At 41.6% G+C, this 22,822-nt stretch overlaps 1 protein-coding gene across 1 annotated transcript in view; it reads right to left on the bottom strand.

Annotated features, from left to right (window-relative positions):
• The window catches only part of ZFAND3 (zinc finger AN1-type containing 3), a 343,385-nt gene extending 321,263 nt beyond the window's left edge, over positions 1 to 22,122 (bottom strand). The window contains exons 1-2 of the mRNA XM_080806280.1: positions 21,983 to 22,122; positions 21,156 to 21,450 (exon numbers count right to left, since the gene is read on the bottom strand). Coding sequence (XP_080662406.1) covers positions 21,156 to 21,226 — 71 coding nt within the window. The 5' untranslated portion in view covers positions 21,227 to 21,450; positions 21,983 to 22,122. The remainder of the gene's footprint in view (positions 1 to 21,155; positions 21,451 to 21,982) is intronic.
• Positions 22,123 to 22,822: the final 700 nt, after the last annotated feature.

Genomic DNA, 22,822 nt, shown 5'->3' with positions numbered 1-22,822 from the left:
CCTGGGATTGAGCCCCGCAACAGGCTCTCTGCTCAGCGGGGAGCCTGCTTCCTCCTCTCTCTCTGCTTGCCTCTCTGCCTACTTGGGATCTCTCTCTGTCAAATAAATAAATAAAATCTTAAAAAAAAAAAAAAAAAAACCTACTGGAGCTAGTAAGTTCAGGATGTAAGATCCGGATATAAGATCGATACACAAAAATCAACCGTATTTCTATACACTATTAATGGCCAATCCAAAAATAAAATTAAGAAAATAATTACATTTGTCGGACCTGTGTGGCTCAGTCAGTTGAGCATCTGACTTGGTATCGGCTCAGGTTGAGATCTCAGGTCATGGGATGTGTCTGCTTGTCCCTCTCCCCTTTCTGCCCACCTCCCCACACCCACTTACATATGCATGTGCATGCTCACTCAGGGGAGCGTGCTCTCTCATAAATAAATCCTAAAAAAATAAAAGAATTACACTTAAAATAGCATCGAAACAAAATAGTTGTAAACAACACAAGTACCAGGCTTGTACAAGAATACTGTAACACACTGCTGAAAAAAACTGAAGGCATAGATAAATAGGAAGATATGCCAATGTGTAAGGATGGAAAGACTAAATGTTAAACAGGGCAACACTCCACAATTAACCTACAGATGCAATGCAATCCCATATCAAACTCCTAGCGGGCTTCTTTGCAGAAACTGACAAGCTGGGGCACCTGGGTGGCTCAGTGGGTTAAGCTGCTGCCTTCGGCTCAGGTCATGATCTCGGGGTCCTGGGATCGAGCCCCGCATCGGGCTCTCTGCTCAGCAGGGAGCCTGCTTCCTCCTCTCTCTCTGCCTGCCTCTCTGCCTGCTTGTGATCTCTGTCTGTCAAAGAAATAAATAAAATCTTTAAAAAAAAAGAAAAAAGAAAAAGAAACTGACAAGCTGACCTTAAAAGTCATATTGAAATGTAAAGGACACAAAATAGCCAAAACAATCATGATAAAGAAGAACTAAATTGGAGGACTCACACTTTCTAATTTCACTACTTACTACAAAATGAGTCCTCATATGCACGGCATAAAGACAGGCATTATAGATCAACAGAATAAAATTTCGGAGTCCAGAAATAAACATATTTACGCTTAACTGATTTTTCAACAAGGATGCCTAGATAATTCATTGGGGGAAAGAATAGTTTTTTCAACAAATGGTGGGGGGACAACTGAATATCCACAGGCAAAAGAATGAGTTGGAAACCCATCTCACACCTTATGCAAAATTAACTCAAAATGAATCAACAATTTAAATTAAGTTAAGAGCTAAAACTATAAGGCCATTAAGGAAAAAAACAGGTATAAATCTTCATGATCTTGGATTAGACAACAATTTCTTAGCTATGACACCAAAAAGCATAAGCAACCAAAACAAAGTGGACTTCATAAAAATTAAAAACTTTTGTATTTCAAAGGACACTATTCCAAAAAACATGAAAAAAACCTACGGAATGGGAAAAGGTATTTGCAAATCATCTAAGAAGGGACTAAATATCCAGAATACATACATACAAAAAACTCTTACAACTCAACCATAAGAGGACATATAACCTAACTTTAAAATTGACAAATGAATTGAACAGTCATTCTTCCGAGAATATGCCAAATGACCAACAGGCACATGAAAAAATGCTCAACATCATTAATATCAGCAAATGCAAATCAAAACCACCATGCGATACCATTTCACACCCACTAGGATGGCTATAATCAAAAAGATGAATAGTAACAAACACTGGGAAAGGATGCCAAGAAACTGGAACCCTCAAACATTCCTGGTGGAAATGTAAAATGGTGCAGCTGCTCTGATAGTGACTCAAAAAGTTAAACATATGACCCAGCAAGCCCCCTCCTACCCAAGAGAACTGAAAACATGTATGCAAACAAAAATTTGTACACATATGTTCAGTGTTATTCATAATAGCCAAAAAGTGGAAACAACCCAAATGTGCATCAACTGATGAACGGATAAACTAAATATGATATAACCATACAATGGAATATTATTCAGCCATAAAAAGAAATGAAATACTAATATATGTAACACCATGGATGAACCTTGAAAACATTATGCTAAGTGAAAGAAAAGACATAAAGGCCATATATTTGATGATTCTATTTATGTGAAATGTTCAGAATTGGCAAATCAATAAAAACAAAGTAGATCTGTGGTTGCCAGAGGGCAAGAGAAATGTGAAGTGACTGCTAATGGGTACAAGATTTCTTTCTGAGGTGAAAATTTTGCAGATTTAGATGGTAGTGAGAGTTGCACAATTTTCTGAGTATACTAAAAATCACTAAACTGTAAATTTTAAAAGAATGAATTTTATGGTGTGTGAACTGTGTCACAATTTTTTAAAAAACAAAACAAAAAAATTGAAGAACAAAGCAATTGAAACTTACTTTCTTCATTTAACAATGTTGTAGTTAAGGCCATATCCAAAAATTTTCAATTCCAAGGTTTCAGCTAAACAAACAGCAGTACCACTGAAAAAAAATGCACCTAATTCTGAGCCAGGAACCCAGGTACCAACTTTCTAATCTTTCTGGATTAAAAAACAGCAAGCTGTCCTTGTTCACGGATTCAGCCACTGTGCACATTGCAGCCCCAGGCCTTCCTATCAGTCTCCATGCTGTAAAGCACCAAGGAGTCAAAAGAGCATCAACCTCACCCTTCTGGTCTGGGATATTCTAAAATGAATCAATTGCAAGCTGCCAGTATACTTAAGACTATTAAACTGTACTGATATATCTTAAACAAGTTTAAAATGTGTATTTGTATATATTTATCATTAACACATATTTAATATTAACATATTTACCATTAACACAATGGTGTACACAACTGTACTTTAATAAGAGCTCATCTATAAATTCAAATGATCCAACTGCCTCCCATTTGACTGGTTCCCTTTTACCCCATCCTAAACTATATCCCCTTGAAAAAAAGAGCAGGGGAGGAAAGGAGGAAGAATATTTAGTGTCTTTGCAGTGACATAGACATACTTCAAAAAAACACCACACTCAACTGGAAAAACTTTGGAAAAGATATCTGAGTATTTCCAGGGACGAAAAGTCCAGACTAAATAAAGGGATTTATCCTCATAGAAATACAAAAGCTTACACAAGATGATTAAATTTATAATATTCAGTAAAATACCAAGACAAATCAGGTAAGTGGAATCCTCTGCACCAGAACCTACAGACTCTAAAAACAAAATAGGGAAACCTGGGTGGCTCAGTGGGTTAAAGCCTCTGCTTTCGGCTCAGGTCATGATCCCAGGGTCCTGGGATCGAGTCCCGCATCGGGCTCTCTGCTCAGCAGGGAGCCTGCTTCCCCCTCTCTCTCTGCCTGCCTGCCTACTTGTGATCTCTGTCAAATAAATAAGTAAAATCTTTAAAAAAATAAAAAATAAAATAAATAGCTCTTCAAACTTAAATTGGTAGTTTTAAGTCTAATACAAAATCTTAAATAATTAGTACTGGAAAAGAATCAACAGAAACCAAAATTATAAATAGATTCAAGAAAAGTTTCTTAATTCCTGATTACTGGATCCTTGGATCATTAACAGAAGTTAATTTCTCGTACTCATGAAATGTAATATGGTGATTTTTCACAAAAGGTATTTTAGTACCATGCTGAGCCAGAACACCGCTGACAAGTACAAGTCTAAAAAAGCATTATTTAAATTCTCCTGGGGGACCTGCGTGGCTCAGTCGGTTAAGCGTCTGCCTTTGGTTCAGGTCATGATCCCAGGATCCCGGGATCAACAACCATGTAGTGCTCCCTGCTCAGCAAGGAGCCTGCTTCTCCCTCTCCCTCTGCTGTTCCTGCTTGTGTTCTCTCCCTCCCTCTCTCTGTCAAATAAATAAAGAAAATCTTTTACAAATAAATAAATTCTCATAGCACTTTTAAGCAGCAGAGAAATCCTTATCATTATCTTACTTGACCATTCTTTGCAGCATGACCCTACTTGTGACTTCCTCACTAACCTACCCCGTCTTGGTTTTGGTGACCCTACCCTTACCTAATTTCTCTTATCTCTGTCCATCTATCTCCATCTCAAACTCCTCTTATTCTGTGTTTATCAGGGTTCCATCTTCAGCTATATTCTCACTCATGCAAATGGATCTCAAAATGAAAGTTACACATATGGGTAGTTAGCCAAGGGACAAAGGAAAAAAAAAAAAGGCAAGAATAAATTGCCCAGATGACACCCTGGATACACTAAATTGGAGCTGGGGGAAGCAGCACTAAGGTGTTTTGTAGAAAAGGTTACCAGAGTGATTCTGACAACTCCATCTCCACACCAGAGGGAACCACTGGTCTAACAGCACTTTCTATGTGATCCTACCTGCTCCACTGGCTTCAGCTATAATCTCTGCACCTATGTCACCCTAAATGGTGTAGCTATGGTTTACCCTCCCTCCTAACCTTCAGACACCTAAGTTACTCTACAGTTAGATGATCCATAAACCCTACAATTCAACATACCTGACACCATTTGTATAGCACAGTAATAACAACCACCACCACAACCATCAAGAAGTGACCAGAAAACCTGGTAAAACTGAATTTAGTATATGTACCTATTGGACTACTGTGCTGCCATTTAAAAAAAGAAGATAGAGTGCAGCCACTCTGGAAGACAGTATGGAGGTTCCTTAAAAGGTTAAAAATCGAAAAGAAAAAGTTAAAAATCAACCTACCCTACAATCCAGCAGTTGCACTACTAGGTATTTACCCAACGGATACGCACACATTTTTGAAGGGGTACACGCACCCCAATGTTTATAGCAACAATGTCCACAATAGCCAAATTATGGAAAGAACCCAGATGTCCAGCAACAGATGAATGGATAAACATGTGGTATATTGGGGCGCCTGGGTGGCTCAGTGGGTTAAAGCCTCTGCCTTCGGCTCAGGTCATGGTCCCGGGGTCCTTGGATCGAGCCCTACATCACGCCCTCTGCGAAGCAGGGAGCCTGCTTCCCCCTTCCTCTCTCTCTGCCAGCCTCTCTGTCTACTTGTGATCTCTTGTCTGTCAAATAAATAAATTAAGTTAAAAAAAAAAAAAGATGTGGTATATTAATGGGATATCACTCGGCCATCAAAAAGAATGAAATCTTGCCATTTGCAACAACACAGATGGAACTAAAGGGTATTATGCTAAGCAAAATAAGTCAAAGAAAAGCAAGTATCATATGATTCCACTCATATGTATTATTTAAGAACCAAAATGAATGAACACAGGGAACAGAAAGAAAAATAAGATGAAAACTGAGAGGGAAACAAACCGTAAGAGACTTTTTGGAAAGCTAGGAAATAAACTAAGGGATGCTGGAGGGGAGATGGGGGAGATGGGGTGACTGGGGGATGGACAGTAAGGAGGGCACTTGATGGAATGAGCACTGGGTGTTATACGCAATTGATGAATCACTAAATTCTACCTCTGAAACTAATAATACACTGTATGTTAATTAAATTGAATTTAAATAAAATAGAAAGTAGAAATATATATATGTTAACTTGACAAGAACTCTAAAATACAGTTAAGTTAAAAAAAAAAAACCAAGGTACAAAATACGGTGTAGTGTGCTATACTTGTGTTAGAAAAACAATAAACGCAGTATATGCACAGGAAACTTCTGGAACTGTACTCAAGAAACTTAGTCATGATTCTCACTAGATGAACTCTGGGTATGGTGTAAAAGGGAGACAGCATTTTCACCATGCTGCTTGGATTTTCTATCATATGAACGAATTCCTTTTGTAATTAAAAAAAAAAAAGAATTAAAAGACACTGCAAACTATACAGGAAAATTCATATGCTATCTGCAAAAGGACTTGTATCCAGAATATATAGAGAACTCCTACAAATGAATTAAAAAAAAAAAAAAAAAAAGACAGGAAAAAAAGCAAAAGGTTTGAATAAAAACCTCACAACAAAGTTTAGCCAAACCGCCAACAAAGAAAGTTGCCCAACTTCATTAGTCATCAAGGAAATGCAAATTAAAACCACAATGCACACACAACTAAAATGAAAGACAATCAGTATCAAGTACTGACAAAGATGTGGAATAACCAGAACTCATATACTGGGCAGGAGTATAAACTGATAAAACCACTCTAGACACTGGCAAAACTACTAAACCTAAACACATATACTACACACACACACTCTTTGTAACTCAACAATTCTACCACTGGGTATATACCCAAAGAGAAATGAGTGCTTATGTCCACCAAAAGACACATGCAAAAATGTTCACAGCCACGTTATTCATAATATCCCCAAACCAAAAAGCTTCAAAAAGTAGAATGGATAAATTACGCTATCATATAATGGAATACCACAGACCAATGAAAAATCATTACCTCTCTATGTAAAGAATCTCACTCTATATAGATGAAATCTACATTCATCTATGTAGATGAATCTCATAGCTATAATGCTGAGGGGGAAAAGTCACATATAAAGGAGAACTACTCTGTAATTCCCATTACATAAAATTAAAAAGCAGGCAAACTAATCTATGGTGATAAAGGTCAGAAAAGGTTGGGGGTATCACCTGGGATAGGAAATAAGGAGACTCCTGCTGGGATGCTAGAAATGTAATACTGGTCAATCTGGGTAGGTGGTGGTTATATACTTACACATACGTGAAAAGAACCATCAAGTTGTACATAAAAATTCATAAAAATAAGAGAATGGGAATACAAGTCAAAGACTTGGAGAACATTTCTCCAAAAGGCATATCTGATGATAAGACGGTTACCCAATATACACAAAGAACTCTTAAAACACAGTAAGAAGGGGCGCCTGAGTGGCTCAGTGGGTTAAAGCCTCTGCCTTCGGCTCGGGTCATGATCTCGGGGTCCTGGGATCGAGCCCCACATCGGGCTCTCTGCTCGGCGGGGAGCCTGCTTCCCCCCTCTCTCTGCCTGTCTCTCTGACTGCTTGTGGTCTCTGTCTCTCTCTGCACCAAATAAATAAAAAAAAAAAAAAAAAAAAAAAAAAAAAAAAAAACACAGTAAGAATACAAACCCAATTAAAAAACAGCCAAAAGACCTGAACAGACACCTCACCAAAGATGTACAGATGGCAGATAATCATCTGAAAAGATGCTCAACATCATGTGTCACTAAGGAATTGCAAATTAAAATGAAATACCACTAGATATATATTAGAATGGCCAAAATTCAAAACACTGATGACACCAAATGCTGGTAAGCATTTGGAAGAACACAAACACTCATTCGCTGCTGCTGGTAGGAACGCAAAATGGTACAATCACTTTGGAAAACAGTTTGGCAGTTTCTTACAAAACTAAACACACTCTCATCATAATCCAGCAATCACATTCCTTGGTATTTACCAAGCTGAATATGAATATGAAGTTAAGGGCAGCTTTATTCATAATTGCCAAATTTTGGAAGCAATCAAGATATCCTTCAGTAGGTGACTGAATAAATAAACTGTGGCACAGCCAAATAATGGAATATTATTTGGTGCTAAAAAGAAGTGAACTATCAGACCATGAAGTCATGGAGTAAACTGAAATGTACATTACTAAGTGAAAGAAGCCAATCCGAAAAGGCTACATACTGTAGGACTCCAACCATATGACATTCTGGAAAAGGCAAAACTATGGAGACAGTAAAAATATCAGTGACTGCTCGGGGGTGGGGATATGAATAGGCACAGCACAGAGAATTTTTAGGACAGTGAAACCATTCTGTATGATACTACAATGATAAATATGTCATCATACATTTGTCAAAACTCAAAAAATGCACAGGAGTGAACTCTAATGTAAACTATGGATTTCCTAAGTGTCAATGAGGATTCATGGACAATTAAAAGTACCATTCTCATGGGGGATGCTGACAGTAAGGGGGGGCAAAAGGGGGGGTGACAGAATTTACGGGAACTCTCTGTACCTCCTGTTCACTTTTTTTTTTTCCTGTTCACTTTTGCTTCGAATCTAAAATTGCTCTAAAAAGTATTTTTAGGGGTGCCTGGGTGGCTCAGTGGGTTAAAGCCTCTGCCTTCAGCTCAGGTCATGATCCCAGAGTCCTGGGATCAAGCCCCGCATCGGGCTCTCTGCTCAGCGGGAAGCCTGCTTCTTCCTCTCTCTGCCTGCCTCTCTGCCTACTTGTTATCTCTGTCTGTCAAATAAATAAATAAAATCTTTAAAAAAAAAATAAATAAATAAAAATTAAAATAAAATAAAAAATAAAGTATTTTTAACTCAAATAAAATAAAATAAAAAATAAAGTATTTTTAACCTGGGATCAAGCCCCTCATCTGGCTCCCTGCTCAGCAGGGAGTCTTGCTTCTCCCTCTCCCTATGCCTGCTGCTCCCCCTACTTGTGCGTGCTCTCTGACAAATACATAAATAAAATTTTTTTTAAAAGAAGAGGAAAAAGAAGAAAATTTAAGGTAATCTGCGGCATTAGAAGTCAAGATAGCGATTACCCTTGAGCATAAGGAGCCAGTGACTGGAGAAGATACAAGTGGAGCCTCTTGGGGGATAAGAATGCTATTTCTTGATATAGGTGCTGGTTACCTGTAGGTATATTCACTTTGTGAAAATTCATTTCACTATATACTTTAGATGTATGCATTTTCACTATACATATTATACTTGAATTAAAAAGTTTACATTTAAAAAGGGTATAATAAAAGTACACTGACATGCCATCTGATTCACCAAAAAATATGTTCTGTCTAAAACTAATCTTCTCGGGGCGCCTGGGTGCTCAGTCTCTGCCTTCGGCTCCGGTCATGATCCCAGGGTCCTGGGATCGAGCCCCACATCAGGCTCTCTGCTCAGCAGGGAGCCTGCTTCCCCCTCTCTCTTTGTCTGCCTCTGGGCCTACTTGTGATCTCTGTCAAAATAAATAAGTAAGATCTTTAAAAAATAAAAATAAAAATAAAATAAAACTAATCTTCTCTTCCCCACAAGTCACTCATCTTCCAGACAGAATCACTTCAACTTAAGAAATTCCAAAGTATAAACTTTTTTATAGCAAATAAAACTCTGCACATCACTGACCAATGGTATTAATCATTGTATCTACTATTTCACTTTCAATTTAGGAATAAATACATTCACAAACCACCTTTCAAATCCTAGCCAGCTTCTAAGGAGAACTTCTATAGCCACCATAGATGACTGACACCATCTTTCAACCAGTTGCACATGTCAGAAATCTTGTTGCCTCTCTTCTCCTCCCCACCTTCCCATCCCCCATTCAACCTGTCTCTGCTCTTATAGTCAAGTCCTCTCTTCAGACCTCACTGACTCAGTGCTATCAAAGGACTGAAATGTTTGTGTCCCCCCAAAATTCACATTTTGAATCCTAATGCCCAATGTGATAGTGTTTGGAGTTGAGACCTTTGGGAAGTGATCACACCATGAGGGCACTGCCCTCATCAATGGGATTAGTGCCCTTATAAAAGAGGCTGGAGAAATCCCATATCCCTTCCACCACATGAGGTTACAGTGAGAACATAGCATCATCACTGAGGAAGCAGACTCTCACCAGACTCAGGGATTCCGCCAGTGCCTTTATCTAGGATTTCCAGCCTCCAGAACTATAAGAAATAAACTTTTGCTGTTTATAAGCCACTCAGTCTGTGGTATTTTGCTTTAACAGCCTGAATGGACTAGAATACCCAGATTTCAGCCTATATTCATTCTTAGCTTTCCTACTATAGCATTCACTCAGTTTCTTCACCTTGAGTCCACAAACCCCACAGTCTACAGGCAGAAGTATTTTTAGATGTAAGTGGTTTCCTTCATAATCATTGGTGTTTTATTTTATGCATTATTCCTAAGAAGTGGTCCATGGTCTTCATCAAACTGTCACACGGATCCATGGCTTGAAAAGGTTTAAATGATCTAACTGGACTCTGCTTCCACGCTTACAACTCACCAATTCTCCTCCACACTGCTGCCAGTTCTTTTTTGAAACATATACCACCTGTCAGCCATCTTTAAAATCCTTAAATGGTCCCAAATGCTTCCAGGATAAAATCTAAACCCAACAGCATGGCAGTCAAGTTGCTCATAACTGACCCCTGCTCATCTCCTCAGCTTCATCTTGCCCCTACACTGCTGCTAATACACTGAGCTGTATCTGCAATTCTCCAAATTCGCTATGCCTTCTCACTCCTCTCTGCCTCTGCACAAGCTCAAGAGCACCGTCTCCTCAGAGAAGCCCTCCTGGCCATCCTCCACTCCCAGTCTCTCAGTAAGATGTCTTGTCTGTGCTGACATATTCTGTGATGGTCCCCCCAAAGCACTTTCCTCATGGTGTTTGGTCAGTTTACTGGTCTGCCTCCCCTTCTAGACTATAAGCTTTCCTAGGGCAGAAGCCAGAGCAGGGTATATCATGCCTAGCAGAGCTCAAGACCACAAGAGAGTACTCAACAAATGCTTATTGAACAAGATACTGTCTTTGGAAAAAGCCAAACTTGACAAAGGCTGGTCAGAAACCTCGTCAACTAACTAGGTGGCACTGATCTGGAGACTACCATTAGTGCAAATTGCCCAGCTGAGGTAAGACAGTTCTGCATCTATTAATCTACCACCAATGTTCCTCATTCAAGGCTGGGAAGTTGGCCTTTAATAAATGTAACTACCATGGTCAGGCACTGAACCAAAGCCTTGACAGGCATTAGAGCTCACTAAATCTCAAAGCAATTCTAAAATATTTTATTTTATTATTATTTTAAAGATAAAGATGCAAAGAGGTAAACTACCCAAAGTCAAGCACAAAGTTTCAAAGTAAGTTTTTAAACCCAGGATTCCAATTCCAAAGCCCATCCATAGACACTGAATTCAGCTGGTTTTCTGTGGCTAAGAGGTCAGCATGCCCTTGGGAAGAGCCTGGACTGGATGAAAGGGGACTTTTCATTAGCCCCTCAGCAAATGAGAAAGGGCTTATTCCCCAGGCAGCACTACTATTAAATTCTTTAACATTTAATGTAACCTCCCCTGTACTAGTTGCAAAATCTTTCAAAAGAGAAAGGCTTATGAGAGTTGTTTTTCCAAGAACACCAAGTAAAGCTAGTGAACAGCAAGTAAAAATGGGTGAAACTTTGCTGAACTCCCCCCACCAGACTGAAAAGGAAAAAGAAAAATCCATCTCACAGAATGGAGTTGGTTGTGGCAATACCAATAAAAGAAAGAAGGTAGATAAGTCTCCATCCACAGCCTGCTACAAAGAGACACCATGAAGCACCATCCTTTACCTGGCTGAAAAGGCGTCTTTGAGCTTAGAAAAAGAAAGAACCCATAGGGTTGTAACAGATGGAACACCAATTTGCTGAAAGCTGCTGCATTTCCACTAAACTTTAGCTTGGAATGTCCACCACAGCTCCTATTCTATGATCTTTAGCACTTCCCTGCAAGACCCCAGGGGACTCACACCCTGCACTTCAAGGGAAGACAGCATGTTTTCTTTAATCCCACCCACCACCTGTTCACATTAGTTTCTCTAGCTCTTACAAATGTAGCCACCTCTCATATCTTGATTAGAAAGCGGTGACCACAAAGCATCTTCATTCCTAATTACCAAGGCTCCACTTCAATCCACATTTCCCTATCTTCATCCCTCGCACAACCCAGTCTTCTCCTTGACCACCTTCTGTGCCCTTCCTCTTCCAACTCACCCTCAGATCTAGTTGATACAGACCTGTCCGGTGACTTTTACTGCACCCCACATTTAAACACAAAACCAGGGGCGCCTGGGTGGCTCAGTGGTTAAGGCCTCTGCCTTCGGCTCGGGTCATGGTCCCAGGGTCCTGGGATTGAGCCTCGCATCGGGCTCTCTGCTCAGCAGGGAGCCTGCCTCCTCCTCTCTCTCTCTCTGCCTGCCTCTCTGCCTGCTTGTGATCTGTCTGTCAAATAAATAAATATCTTTTAAAAATAATAATAATAATAATAAATAAAAAACACAAAACCAACACAGCCCATTCTTCCTAGTCCCTAACTCCAACCAAATATAAGTAGTGAAAACTATTCAGGTAAACCCAGGGTGCTTTCAACTAAGAAATCACAATACCTACCTAGTCACTAGACAGTTTAAAACCAAGTGTAACAAAATGGAGTGTTTAGGGACATACACTTCCACAGAACAGGTTTTACTGTGGCTATCATTTTCTAAACTAATCCACACTGATACTGAGATTATAAACCTGTAGAGACACCCAAGTATACACCATACAATCTCCGTACTTTTACTCAAGATTTATCTTTTATCATTTAAGTCACAGCAACTGTTCCTTGATTAGATTGTACCCAATATGCACTGAAGGAAAAAGATTAGCCTTACAAATAAAATGCATGGTTTGAGGACCTCTCACTGGCAGTGGGAGGAGTGGGAGTGTGACATGGATGACAGGGAGAGAGCCCCCAAGCAACAAATGAAACAAAAGTTCCCCTAAGTGAACATTTCTATATATCAACATCAAGAACACTCCTTTATTTTTAAAGGTGAGTAGCACAGCTCTGTGTTATATTAAGAGAAAGACAAACTACATAAAACCATCTTAAGTCATATACTGTGAAGATTTTATGTACACATGCAAAGTTTCATATGCAAACACACACAGACTTGAAAAACCTGGTTTTCTGGATTTCAGTGGCAACTGAAGAAGAAAACGAATAATACCATCCATGCCTCCCCAAGCACAAAAACCTAGAAATCACAAATCTAGAACAACTCACACTGAAAAATATCATACCTTCTCCCACCTCCAGTTTATTTTTTATTATATTTTGCTGGTTAATACACTTCTGGACAGTTTCAAAATGATTTTATTATTTAATCTATTTTGTTATCTCATTCATTACATTAAAAAAAATTCTTTCCCGCAGTAACTTGCCACATCTATTCACATATGGCACCCTAGAAAGGGTTGAAAACTGAAAAACAATGACCTGAAATGGGCAGACTTTGAAAGCACAGACATGCTCAGAAAAGCCCTCCACCCAATCTATGTTCTCCAAATTCCTGCCCCCACTCTTCCAGCTAGCTACCATAATTACAGAACCTCACACTGTGTTCAGAAATTCTACCAACATAAGGATGCAAGAGAAAATAAAATGCTTGGCACAAGAAACTGACTGTGGGAAGCCTATCTGTGATACTTTTGAATGGTCAGAATACTTCTCCTTCCAGAAGTGTAGCTGACAGTCTGATTATTTTATATAAATGCACTTCAACTAACCAGTGCATAAAAGTCCAAGAAATAGATAAGACATCAACAGCTGTTACTCAACACCATTCCACTTTAGCAGAAAGAAATGAGAAAAGGCACTCCCCAAAAGGACCCAAGTACATCACCACCCTCAATCTTTGCCAGGTCACTGATGAGACAGCACTGAGGCTAAATAGAGCCTGTCTGCACATCAGAAACACCAAATGCTGTAGTGTGGTCTGCTCCCATCCCTCCCACCAACCACCCACAGCCAGGGTGATAGCAAGCTGCCAGGACATTCTTCTGCCCTAATCACACCTGCCTACGATACAGGACATCTGGTACAGCTGAATGAACAGATGCAATTAGCTAGTACTGCACCTTCTTCCTACTATAGTCTTCCTTCCTCTGGTCAACAGCTGCAGCCACAACTCCAGATGTCCAGCACTGTTTGCAGCTATGTCCCCTGGCCTCAAGGATGACATGGCATTTTCATACAACTTGTATCATTCCCTCAGCCTGGAGCATCACAGTGCTTCTGCCCACTGGATATTTCAAGACATTCCACCTTCTTCTGTACCTGGGAACTTCAATTTACCAGAAAATCCAATGCACTTATCCGCAATCATATATCAAAAGCTAGGATATCAGATTTACATTTGTAAAAACGAATATTATTCCTCCACAAAATTCATAGTCCAATGGTGAAAACCTTCAAAAATTCTCTCACTATAGAGAAAATCAGTCCAATACCTCCTTGTATAGACCTCTGAGGTTGTCAGTTTAAGAGCACTAAGAAAAGAGCAAAGATGATTGACTTAAAAGCTAACAAGAAAAAAAAAGGTTCAAATTATGGACTAACTTGTACTAACATTTTAATTCCTAAAACTGATTAAAGGAACACTTACCAGTAATCTGAATTAATAATAGCATTTCTCCCCTCAATGGAAATAAAATGTTAGAACTGGAAAGAAACTTAGAGCTAAATTAGCAAGTCCCTCATTTTCAAAAGACAAGAAAATGGGGGTCTGAAGAACGTAAAAAAATAGGCTTGCATATCAATTACATCTCAACAAAACTGAAGAGAGGGAAAAAAAAAAAAGGCTTATAAATCCTAGTTGTCTATCAGGTCAATGTTCTAGAACAGCACTGTCCAAAAGAACTTTCTGGAAGGATGAAGTCTTCTATATCGGTGTTCCCCAATAGAGTAGCTACTGAGCTAGTGAATACTTAAAATACAGCTAGTGTAACTGAAGAACTGAATTTTTTATTTTACTTAACTTTAATTACTATGAATTTTAAGTTGCTATATGTAACTAGAGGCTACCATAATGCCTAGAACAGTTCTAAAATATGTTCTTAGATTCTGGTCTTTAAAACAAAGTTGCTTAAACTCTCTTCTGCATTTAACACATACAGTAAATTTCTTTTCTATGTCTGAAATACCTCATTCAGCAACCTAATCTGGTGATATAGGGCCCTAGTCCAGAGCAGCATCGGCCTGTTTCTCAAAGCCCCTAGCAGAACTGAGTAACAACTGTGTCATCCATCCAAATGGAATGAAGTCCCTCTTTTACAAACTCCTCTAAAACAAGTTCCACACACCCAACAAGCCTGAATCTGGATGATTTTTCAAGTGGCTTATTAAAATTATACAAGTGTTGGGTTGTGACCAGTCACTTCCTACATGGCTTTGTTGAGATTTCTTCAAAAATAAAAAAAAGAATTTTTAACCTCAATCTTTATGATGATTATAGGATTCTGAAATTTTTTTTAAAGATTTTATTTATTTGACAGAGATCACAAGTAGGCAGAGAGGGGGGCAGAGAGAGAAGGGGAAGCAGGCTCCCTGCGGAGCAGAGAGCCCGATGTGGGGCTCGATCCCAGGACCCTGTGATCATGACCTGAGCCGAAGGCAGAGGCTTTAACCCACTGAACCACCCAGGCGCCCCGAATTCTGAAATTTTGTATCAGTTTGCAAATACACAACCTCTTTATGACCTAATAAAAATCCAAATTATTAGTTCTCACAGTCTTAGTACTCTGTTATCAGTAAATAATATTTAACATGCTGGGTTCTTTTTTTAAGGACTTTATTCATTTCAAAAGATTCTTAGCCTGGGACACCTAGGTGTTGCAGTCAATTAAGCAAGTGTCCTACTCTTGGTTTCAGCTCCAATCAGGGATGTCAGAGTCAGGAGACCTGGCCCTGTGTCAGACTCCACTCTGAGCACAGTCTGCCTGAAATTTTCTCCCTCTCCCTCTACCCCTCCCACTCATGCTCCTGCTCCAGCTCTTGCGCATGTGCTCACCTCAGCACCCATGTGTTCACTCTAGCACGCTCTCTCTCTCTTCCTAAATTAAATGTATCTTTTTAATATATATATTCTTAATCCTCTGATTTTTTCCACCTAGAAAAAGGTTAGTCTATGAGAACTATTGTTAACTTTAATATCATTAAGGATTAAAAAGAGATTTTCTAGCCAAAACTTTTCAGTATGACTTAAAGTACTGAGTTCTCTTTTTTAGGCAGGACGACAGTATATAGGAGGAAAGGATAATACTAAAAGATCTCTATGTCCTATGAGTTAACAGGATCTAACTCTAAAAAGCTGTTTGCCTCAAAACAGTGTAAACAGAGGCCATGTTTTCTTTAAAATTTAAAAAAAAAAAATTCTCTGTGTTCCATCACATCAAAGGGACAAATTTTATGTTTTCTGAATACCCAAATGTAATCAGGAAAACAGGGCAAGTAGATAAACCTACCGACCATGAATACTTCATTACATCATGTCACATCTTCAGGTGTGTACAATACTCAAGGATGCAAAGTAAAACTGCACAAATGAGCTGTCTTCTTTTTAAGAGAATGTTTAAGGGGACTTTATAATGAAGGGATAATTAGTGACATCACTGAAATAAACATTCTACTGATTAACTAGTAATTCATGCTGTGTTCACTTGAACTTGAAAGCCCAGGTTAAGCTGGCTGAAGTGTGGCAACATGTTCTAATTGGGAGGCTGAGACTGAAGAATCCAGGGCTACACACTGTTCTGAGCTAAACACACTAGCCAGATGACTCACAGAGTGACAGAAACAGAATTCTACATCAACTCCCAAGGCATGGGCTCAGAGGAAAATGAAGGGGGGCGGGGGGACAGAGATTCTATATAAGCTAACTAGTTAAATAATTGTTGTTGTTTTTTTAATGTTATTTATTTATTTATTTGACAGACAGAAATCACAAGCAGGCAGAGAGGCAGGAAGAGAGAGAGAGAGTCAGAAGCAGGCTCCCCACTGAGCAGAGAGCCTGACGCGGGGCTCGATTCCAGGACCCCGAGATCATGAACCGAGATCATGAACCAAGCCCATGAACCAAGCCGAAAGCAGAGGCCTTAATCCACTGAACCACCCAGGCGCCCCAAGCTAACTAGTTAATACCTTGTGATTCCCAAAAGTAAAATGGAATAAAACAAATCATCTTATATTTTCAATCAACCTTCTCCTAGTAACCTCTTCAGGAATGGAATACAGTTTGTGAGATGACTCTTGATCTCTGCGTAATCCCATTTTACTTAAAATACATTATCTAGCAGATATGGTGAATAAAACACTTCAACAAAATAGATCACAAAAAACACTGATACTTCCCTAAAGAAAATGTATCCATCTAATATTTATTTTATGACATGATTAAGAGCTTATTTTTTATTGAAAACAATGAATGCGGGGAAAACCACAATGAGTGGTTTACCAAATAAATTCTATATTTAAACACTCCCTTATTCCCTAAATATGAGACTGAACATTTATGTATACTGTACTTCAAAATTATTTATGAAAGACATAGTACTCCCCAAATTTTCCGTACTCCCCAAATTTTCCATATTACATTACAATAGATTGTCTCTAATTGTAAAAGCAAAATATCAACTGCATTTTTATACTGAATATGTAAAAAGTAGGGGGGAAAAAAGTCCATCCTTCCCCATCCTTATTATCCTTTTTTATTACCCTGCAATATACTTAATATATTAAGTATATATATATTAGTCTTCTTCCTCTTTTTTAGAATATTGTCTGATCTTTCAACAACTTTTGAAAATGCCTATGTATTTACATGTGTCAGTACATTTTAAATGTCTAAACAATTTAAAATGTAGCTTCCACTAATAGCACTTATATCTGAATAGTTTCACAGTGCTTTTGTGTATGAGTACATTCCAACTAAAAAATATATATATTTCACTCAGAGTTGACTAAATACAAACTAACATGTTTTTCGCATGACTACAAAATGCCTAAAAATGAGCCAAGAATATACTCACATTTCACTAAAAGTTTTAAGTACGTATCTCAGAGAAAAAACTATGATCATTAACTCTAAAAGCACTGTATACACCATGCAAACACCTTCCAACTTTTTTAAAGAGGTAAATCTTCAACAATTTCCAAGACAGCTTGGAAATCTCTCCCAGTGGAGAGATGGTCTCTATAAAATGCTAACTTAATTACTGGGGCACCTGGGTGGCTCAGTGGGTTAAGCCTCTGCCTTCAGCTCAGGTCATAGTCTCAGGGTCATGGGATAGAGCTCCGCATCGGGGGGGTCTCTGCTCAGCAGGGAGCCTGCTTTCCCCTCTCTCTCTGCCTATTTATGATCTCTGTCAAATTAATAAATAAAATCTTAAAAAAAAAACTTAATTACCTGCACACAAACTTTACTTGTTCAAGCACTCAATACACTTGCCTGTCATTCCACTTTCTAATTGCATTCCCATAAGCAAGACCTCACAGCTCTCCTATCTAACCAAGCCCTACTGACTGGTGCCCCAACTGAACAGTTAAGTCCAGCCGCCTAATTCACTACAGAAAAGCAGCAATCCTAAGGAACTACCTGTAGTCTACTGGCGCCAGAACATTCTGAGAGGCTCCTCTGCAAGGGACTGGGTGTGGGCCGTGGCTAGCTGACTTCATAAACCTATGGCTTCCATTGAATGCAATGCTGACTGAACTTTGCAGATAACACACTCACCTTCATTTTCATCAAAGGAAAAGGCAAAAGATACCTCCTGAATGGCTTTCACTGCTACCTACTTCTCTCCATTCTCCCTGGCTACCACAATCATCCCTACTCTGGGTTACTCCTCCTGACACGCCTTCTGTACCTCTGGCAACATCCCACGAACAAAAATACATCACATTCATACACACAATCATACCCACACACCCAGGCCACTCTCAACATCATCCAATCTTTCACATTAAAGAAAATCACGTCACTCAAGGTTCTTCCACAGTTCCTTAACAAACTCAAGATAAAAGTCCAAAGACCTAGGCATTATCTATAGAGTCCTGTATCACCAATTACTCTCATCATCTCTGGTGAATCCCCCCTCACAGTCTACCAATCAACCCCAAAGAACTTTTGGTTCCTCAAATGTGGAGTGCTCTCCCTCACATCCAGGCCTTCTCCCATGCTATTCCCTGCACCTGAAATAAACTCCTCTATCTCCATGCTCCTACCCTTTCCTACAGGCCTAGGCAGTGTCAATCCCTTCAGGCTACCTTCCACTATCTCCACCTCAAGAAGGGTAAGTACCCCTCCCATCGCACCCTATACCAATCCTAACATACTTTATTCTATCCCTTTACTTCAGTATGCCCTCTGCCCCCAGAGGATGGAGCCAGTGCCCCCTTGCCCACCATTATATCAGAGACACTCAATTATCTGTTGAATGTAATCAAGTTTAATGAACACAGTATGAATGCGACCCATACAATAAGGGACACATGTTTGTTCAAAGCCAGTTGTGATGAAACTAGGCACCAATATCATTACACTTGGGTATCAAATGCAAACTACACAGCTACCTACAAACTCCTTCAGAAAGGTTTAAAGCATTCATTCCACATTAAAAAAGAACCCTTTTCAACATAAAAATATTAGTTTTGTGCTCACAACTGCTATTAGGCAAACTGCAGTTCATAAAAAGGGCCAAACTGAAAGTATCAAAAAAGCAGGCCTGATTGCTTATAGGTCAGATATGGTATCAGCTTAACCACTGCTCTCTGCAACTATCAAACTTTCTTGGCATTATTCAGAACTCTGCTGGCTAAAAGTAAAAGGATATTCCATTTCCTTAGTTTCTACATCTTGCTTTGAGTCTTTCAATAAGGGTTCCACTCATGATAATGGTCCCAAGGACATAAACATGTTGCCAGGAAACAAGCCTCTGATACATCCTGGGCATTAGTTGCCATTGGCAGCTACTTTCTTTGAGCCAATGTCTTATGAGTTACAATCAGAGGCTTGTGACACCAGATTTTTCCAAGGCAGCAGATTGATGTCATAAAGGTGATGGTAGTAAGCGCTCTCAAGAGCTCCCAGCTCCACCCTAAACTCCCTGTAAGCAAGGGGCAAGTTATCCACCCTCTTAAGCCTCAACTTCCGCATCTATAAAGAGATAATGGCTCTACCTCCTAAGATTTCTGGGAATTAGATGGCCTATGAAAGCCCTTAGCAGACAACCCAATTATTAGGAAGACTATAAAACCTAAAATATTTTCACATCTTCAGAACTTTTGGTAATATCATAACTTATCTTTGACTAACATCTTTCCACCAGGAAATTTTTTAAGAAAAGGTGAAGATGAGAAAATGAGAATCTCTTTGTTGCAAACTTTGAATCTGACAAATTCCACAGAAAACTACATTAAGATCCACTTTCTAATCTTTCTCTGCACTCCCCCAAATCAGACGTAATTTGTACCTCAATCATTCCTAACATCTGGGAGGTAGAAAAAATAAAATACTCAAATACATCTTCCCAAGACGTTCTCACCAGAAATATAAACGTTTCCTTACTGCTTCTATACACCTTGAAATATACTAGGTCCTAGGAAAATTTTAAAAAAGAAGAAAAGAAAAAAGGGCCCAATCACAAAAACCCTTCAGTCCCCAGTTTCCTTATAATACAATTAGAATCATAAGGTAGGATGGAGGCACCTGTTAGGTAAGAGGGGTGATAATTCACCAAACTCCAAGCATTACAAGGAGAATTTAAGATCTAACTATATGTGGAAAAGTTGATTTCCCACCTCATATTTTTTCACTCTAACACAGGATGGCCAAATAATAATGCAGGCTGGCCAATGTGAATATTTTTATCATTTAAAAAAAGGAGGGGGGAGAGAAAGGAATTTGAACCAATTGAGCAAACTGGCTCTCACGTTCCCAAGCCAGGCTGACTTGAGTTTTATCTTTTTTTTAGTCAAGAAAATTTTACAGATCTTCTAAAACGTGTTTTAAATAAAGGTGAGACCTCCACAGTCTTATAACTTTACCCCAGCCTGGATTCCGGGCTGGATTTTTTTAAATGGGTGACGTATGAACAGCTTCCTAAAAGCAAATAGGGCACTGGGATATAATTTAGGAAGTGATGATGCAAGTCTCCGGGGGACGGGGTGGGGGGGGGGTGAAAAAGTCAGAGGAAATACCCTTCTGGTGCCTGGGCACCAACTCATACCAAGCCGGGGAGGGAGGGCTGGCCTCCACATGCCAAGGGAAAGGGGCACCCCAGCTCCACCCGGAGGTGCCAACACCGCCCCCTCATCCCTCCCTGCTGCCCTGCCCCCCTCACCCGTAGCCAGGTAGGTCCCTGATGGCCCAAACCTCAGGCAGGAGAGTCCCAGAGGGTGGCAGTGCACCACGGGCAGGGCCTTCTCTGCCCACCTCCAGCTCCCCACCCAGCGCCCCTCCCCGAGACGCGGCCCCTGCCCGCTCCCAGTAGGCCCGGCTAGGGCCCAGCCCCCAAGGTTCCGGCCTCCCGCGGCCCCTAGGCCTGTCCAGGCGGCCCCCGCGCCCGCGCCCCGGGCCCCCGCCACCGCCCCCACCCGGCCGGACACTTACCCCCAGAAGCCGCAGGGACAGCGAGGCGGCAGGCTGGGCGCTTTGCTGCGCTCGCTCCCGGCGTCTCCCATGGTGCTCGGCGGCGGCGGAGCTCCGCGGCGGCTGCGGTGGCGGCGGCTGGGCCTGGGCCCCGCTCGAAGGAGGAGGAGGCGGCGGCGGCGGCGACGACGGCGGCGGCGTCGGGGGGCTCGGGGCGGGGGGAGGGGGAGGGAGCGGGAGCGCGGGCGGGCGCGAGTCCGGGGCTCCGAGCCGGGATTCCAGGCCGGTCAGCTGGAGGCGGGCCGCACCACTCAGCCTGCAGAGACGGGGGGGCCGGGGGAGGCGCGGAGAGGAGAAGGAGGGGAGCTGAGGAGGAGGGGCGTACGGGTGAACTGAGGACCGCGGGGGAGGAGGGAAGACCCGGCGCCCTCGGCAGCTCCCACCGCCGCTCGCGGCCAGAGCGATGTGCCGTGCGGCGGCGCTGGGACGGACCTGAGCCCCCCCCCCCCCCCCCGGCTCTGGCGTAGCAGCGGCCGCTGTGAAGCCCCGGGCCCCGCTCGCTCCGTCACTCTCCCCTCCCCCGGAGGCTGCGCTGACCGGACAATGGCCGCTCCGCCCCCTCCCCTCCTCAGACACCCCTTCTAAGGAGTCACAATGGTCTCGCCCGGGGGAGCCGCCGCCAAAGCCCAGCAGCTGATCAGCTGGGATCCGGGCGTGCCACTTTGTTCAGCGCCTCAAAGGAAGAGTACTGGACTGTGGGCAGAGCCGAGAGCGTTGGGTTATCACTCAGCGACAGGCCTCTGAGGCTCTCGTATTCTTGGAACTTTTGAAATCTGAGGCAAACTTACCTTCCCCCGTCTGAAGAAGGGGAGCAGGCTTCTGAGTACTCTGTGGCGCGTTACCTCCCCCCAAACGCGAATGGTACGCCCCAAGCGGGAGGGGGAGGAGCAGAATAGTTGTTTAGGGTAAGTCGGGCCAGTCCCAGAGCGGCGGACGAGTGCTGCGCATGCGCCCGGAGACCCCGTAACCGGGTACTGGGAGGGGCCAGGAGGGAGTGCTTCCAAACCCGGAAGTGGGTCTCGCTTTACCCGGCGTTGCGGGGGGTCTTCCATCTATGGGGAGGTTTTGGAACCGGCTGCTGCGGGTTCTGGGCGATGCCCGAGACCATTTCTCCACTAACTGCCAATCCCCCCACACCCGATCCAGCCTTCAACTTCCACCCGGAGAACAGCTCTCCCCTTGGCCTAAACGAACTTATGGGAAATGTCCCTCTCCACCCCCGCACCAGGAAGTGGGGGGCGGGTAGTGTCTCAGTCAAGTTCCGCGCCCCTCCTCCCTCATAGGTGCCCCCAGCCTCAGATGCAAGTGCACTCCCTATTACTCGGCTAGGAAAACCTCTGTTTTTCTAGAGTGGACATGTTTGGTTTTTGAAAGGGAGCTATGGCCGAATCAGTGATGAAAATTGATGTAACCAAAGAAGTTTGAGCCACTAAATAAGCCTTTAACACTCCCATGTTTTTGATCTTGAGCTCATTCTGAGTTCCAGCCAATCGTGAGCGGAGTGCGATTGTTGGTGACAAATGTCACAGTGGAGGAAACTTGCACCATATCTTTTGAAGAGGTGACCCACAGCTGAGACCCTGTGGGCGAAATTCTAGGTCCCTGCTACTTGCAGAAAGACTTCCTGG

This window comes from Martes martes, assembly GCF_963455335.1.
Source record: "Martes martes genome assembly, chromosome: 6".
In the NCBI taxonomy this organism is placed as follows: Eukaryota; Metazoa; Chordata; class Mammalia; order Carnivora; family Mustelidae; genus Martes; species Martes martes.
This window is presented reverse-complemented; position numbering and strand designations above follow the sequence as displayed.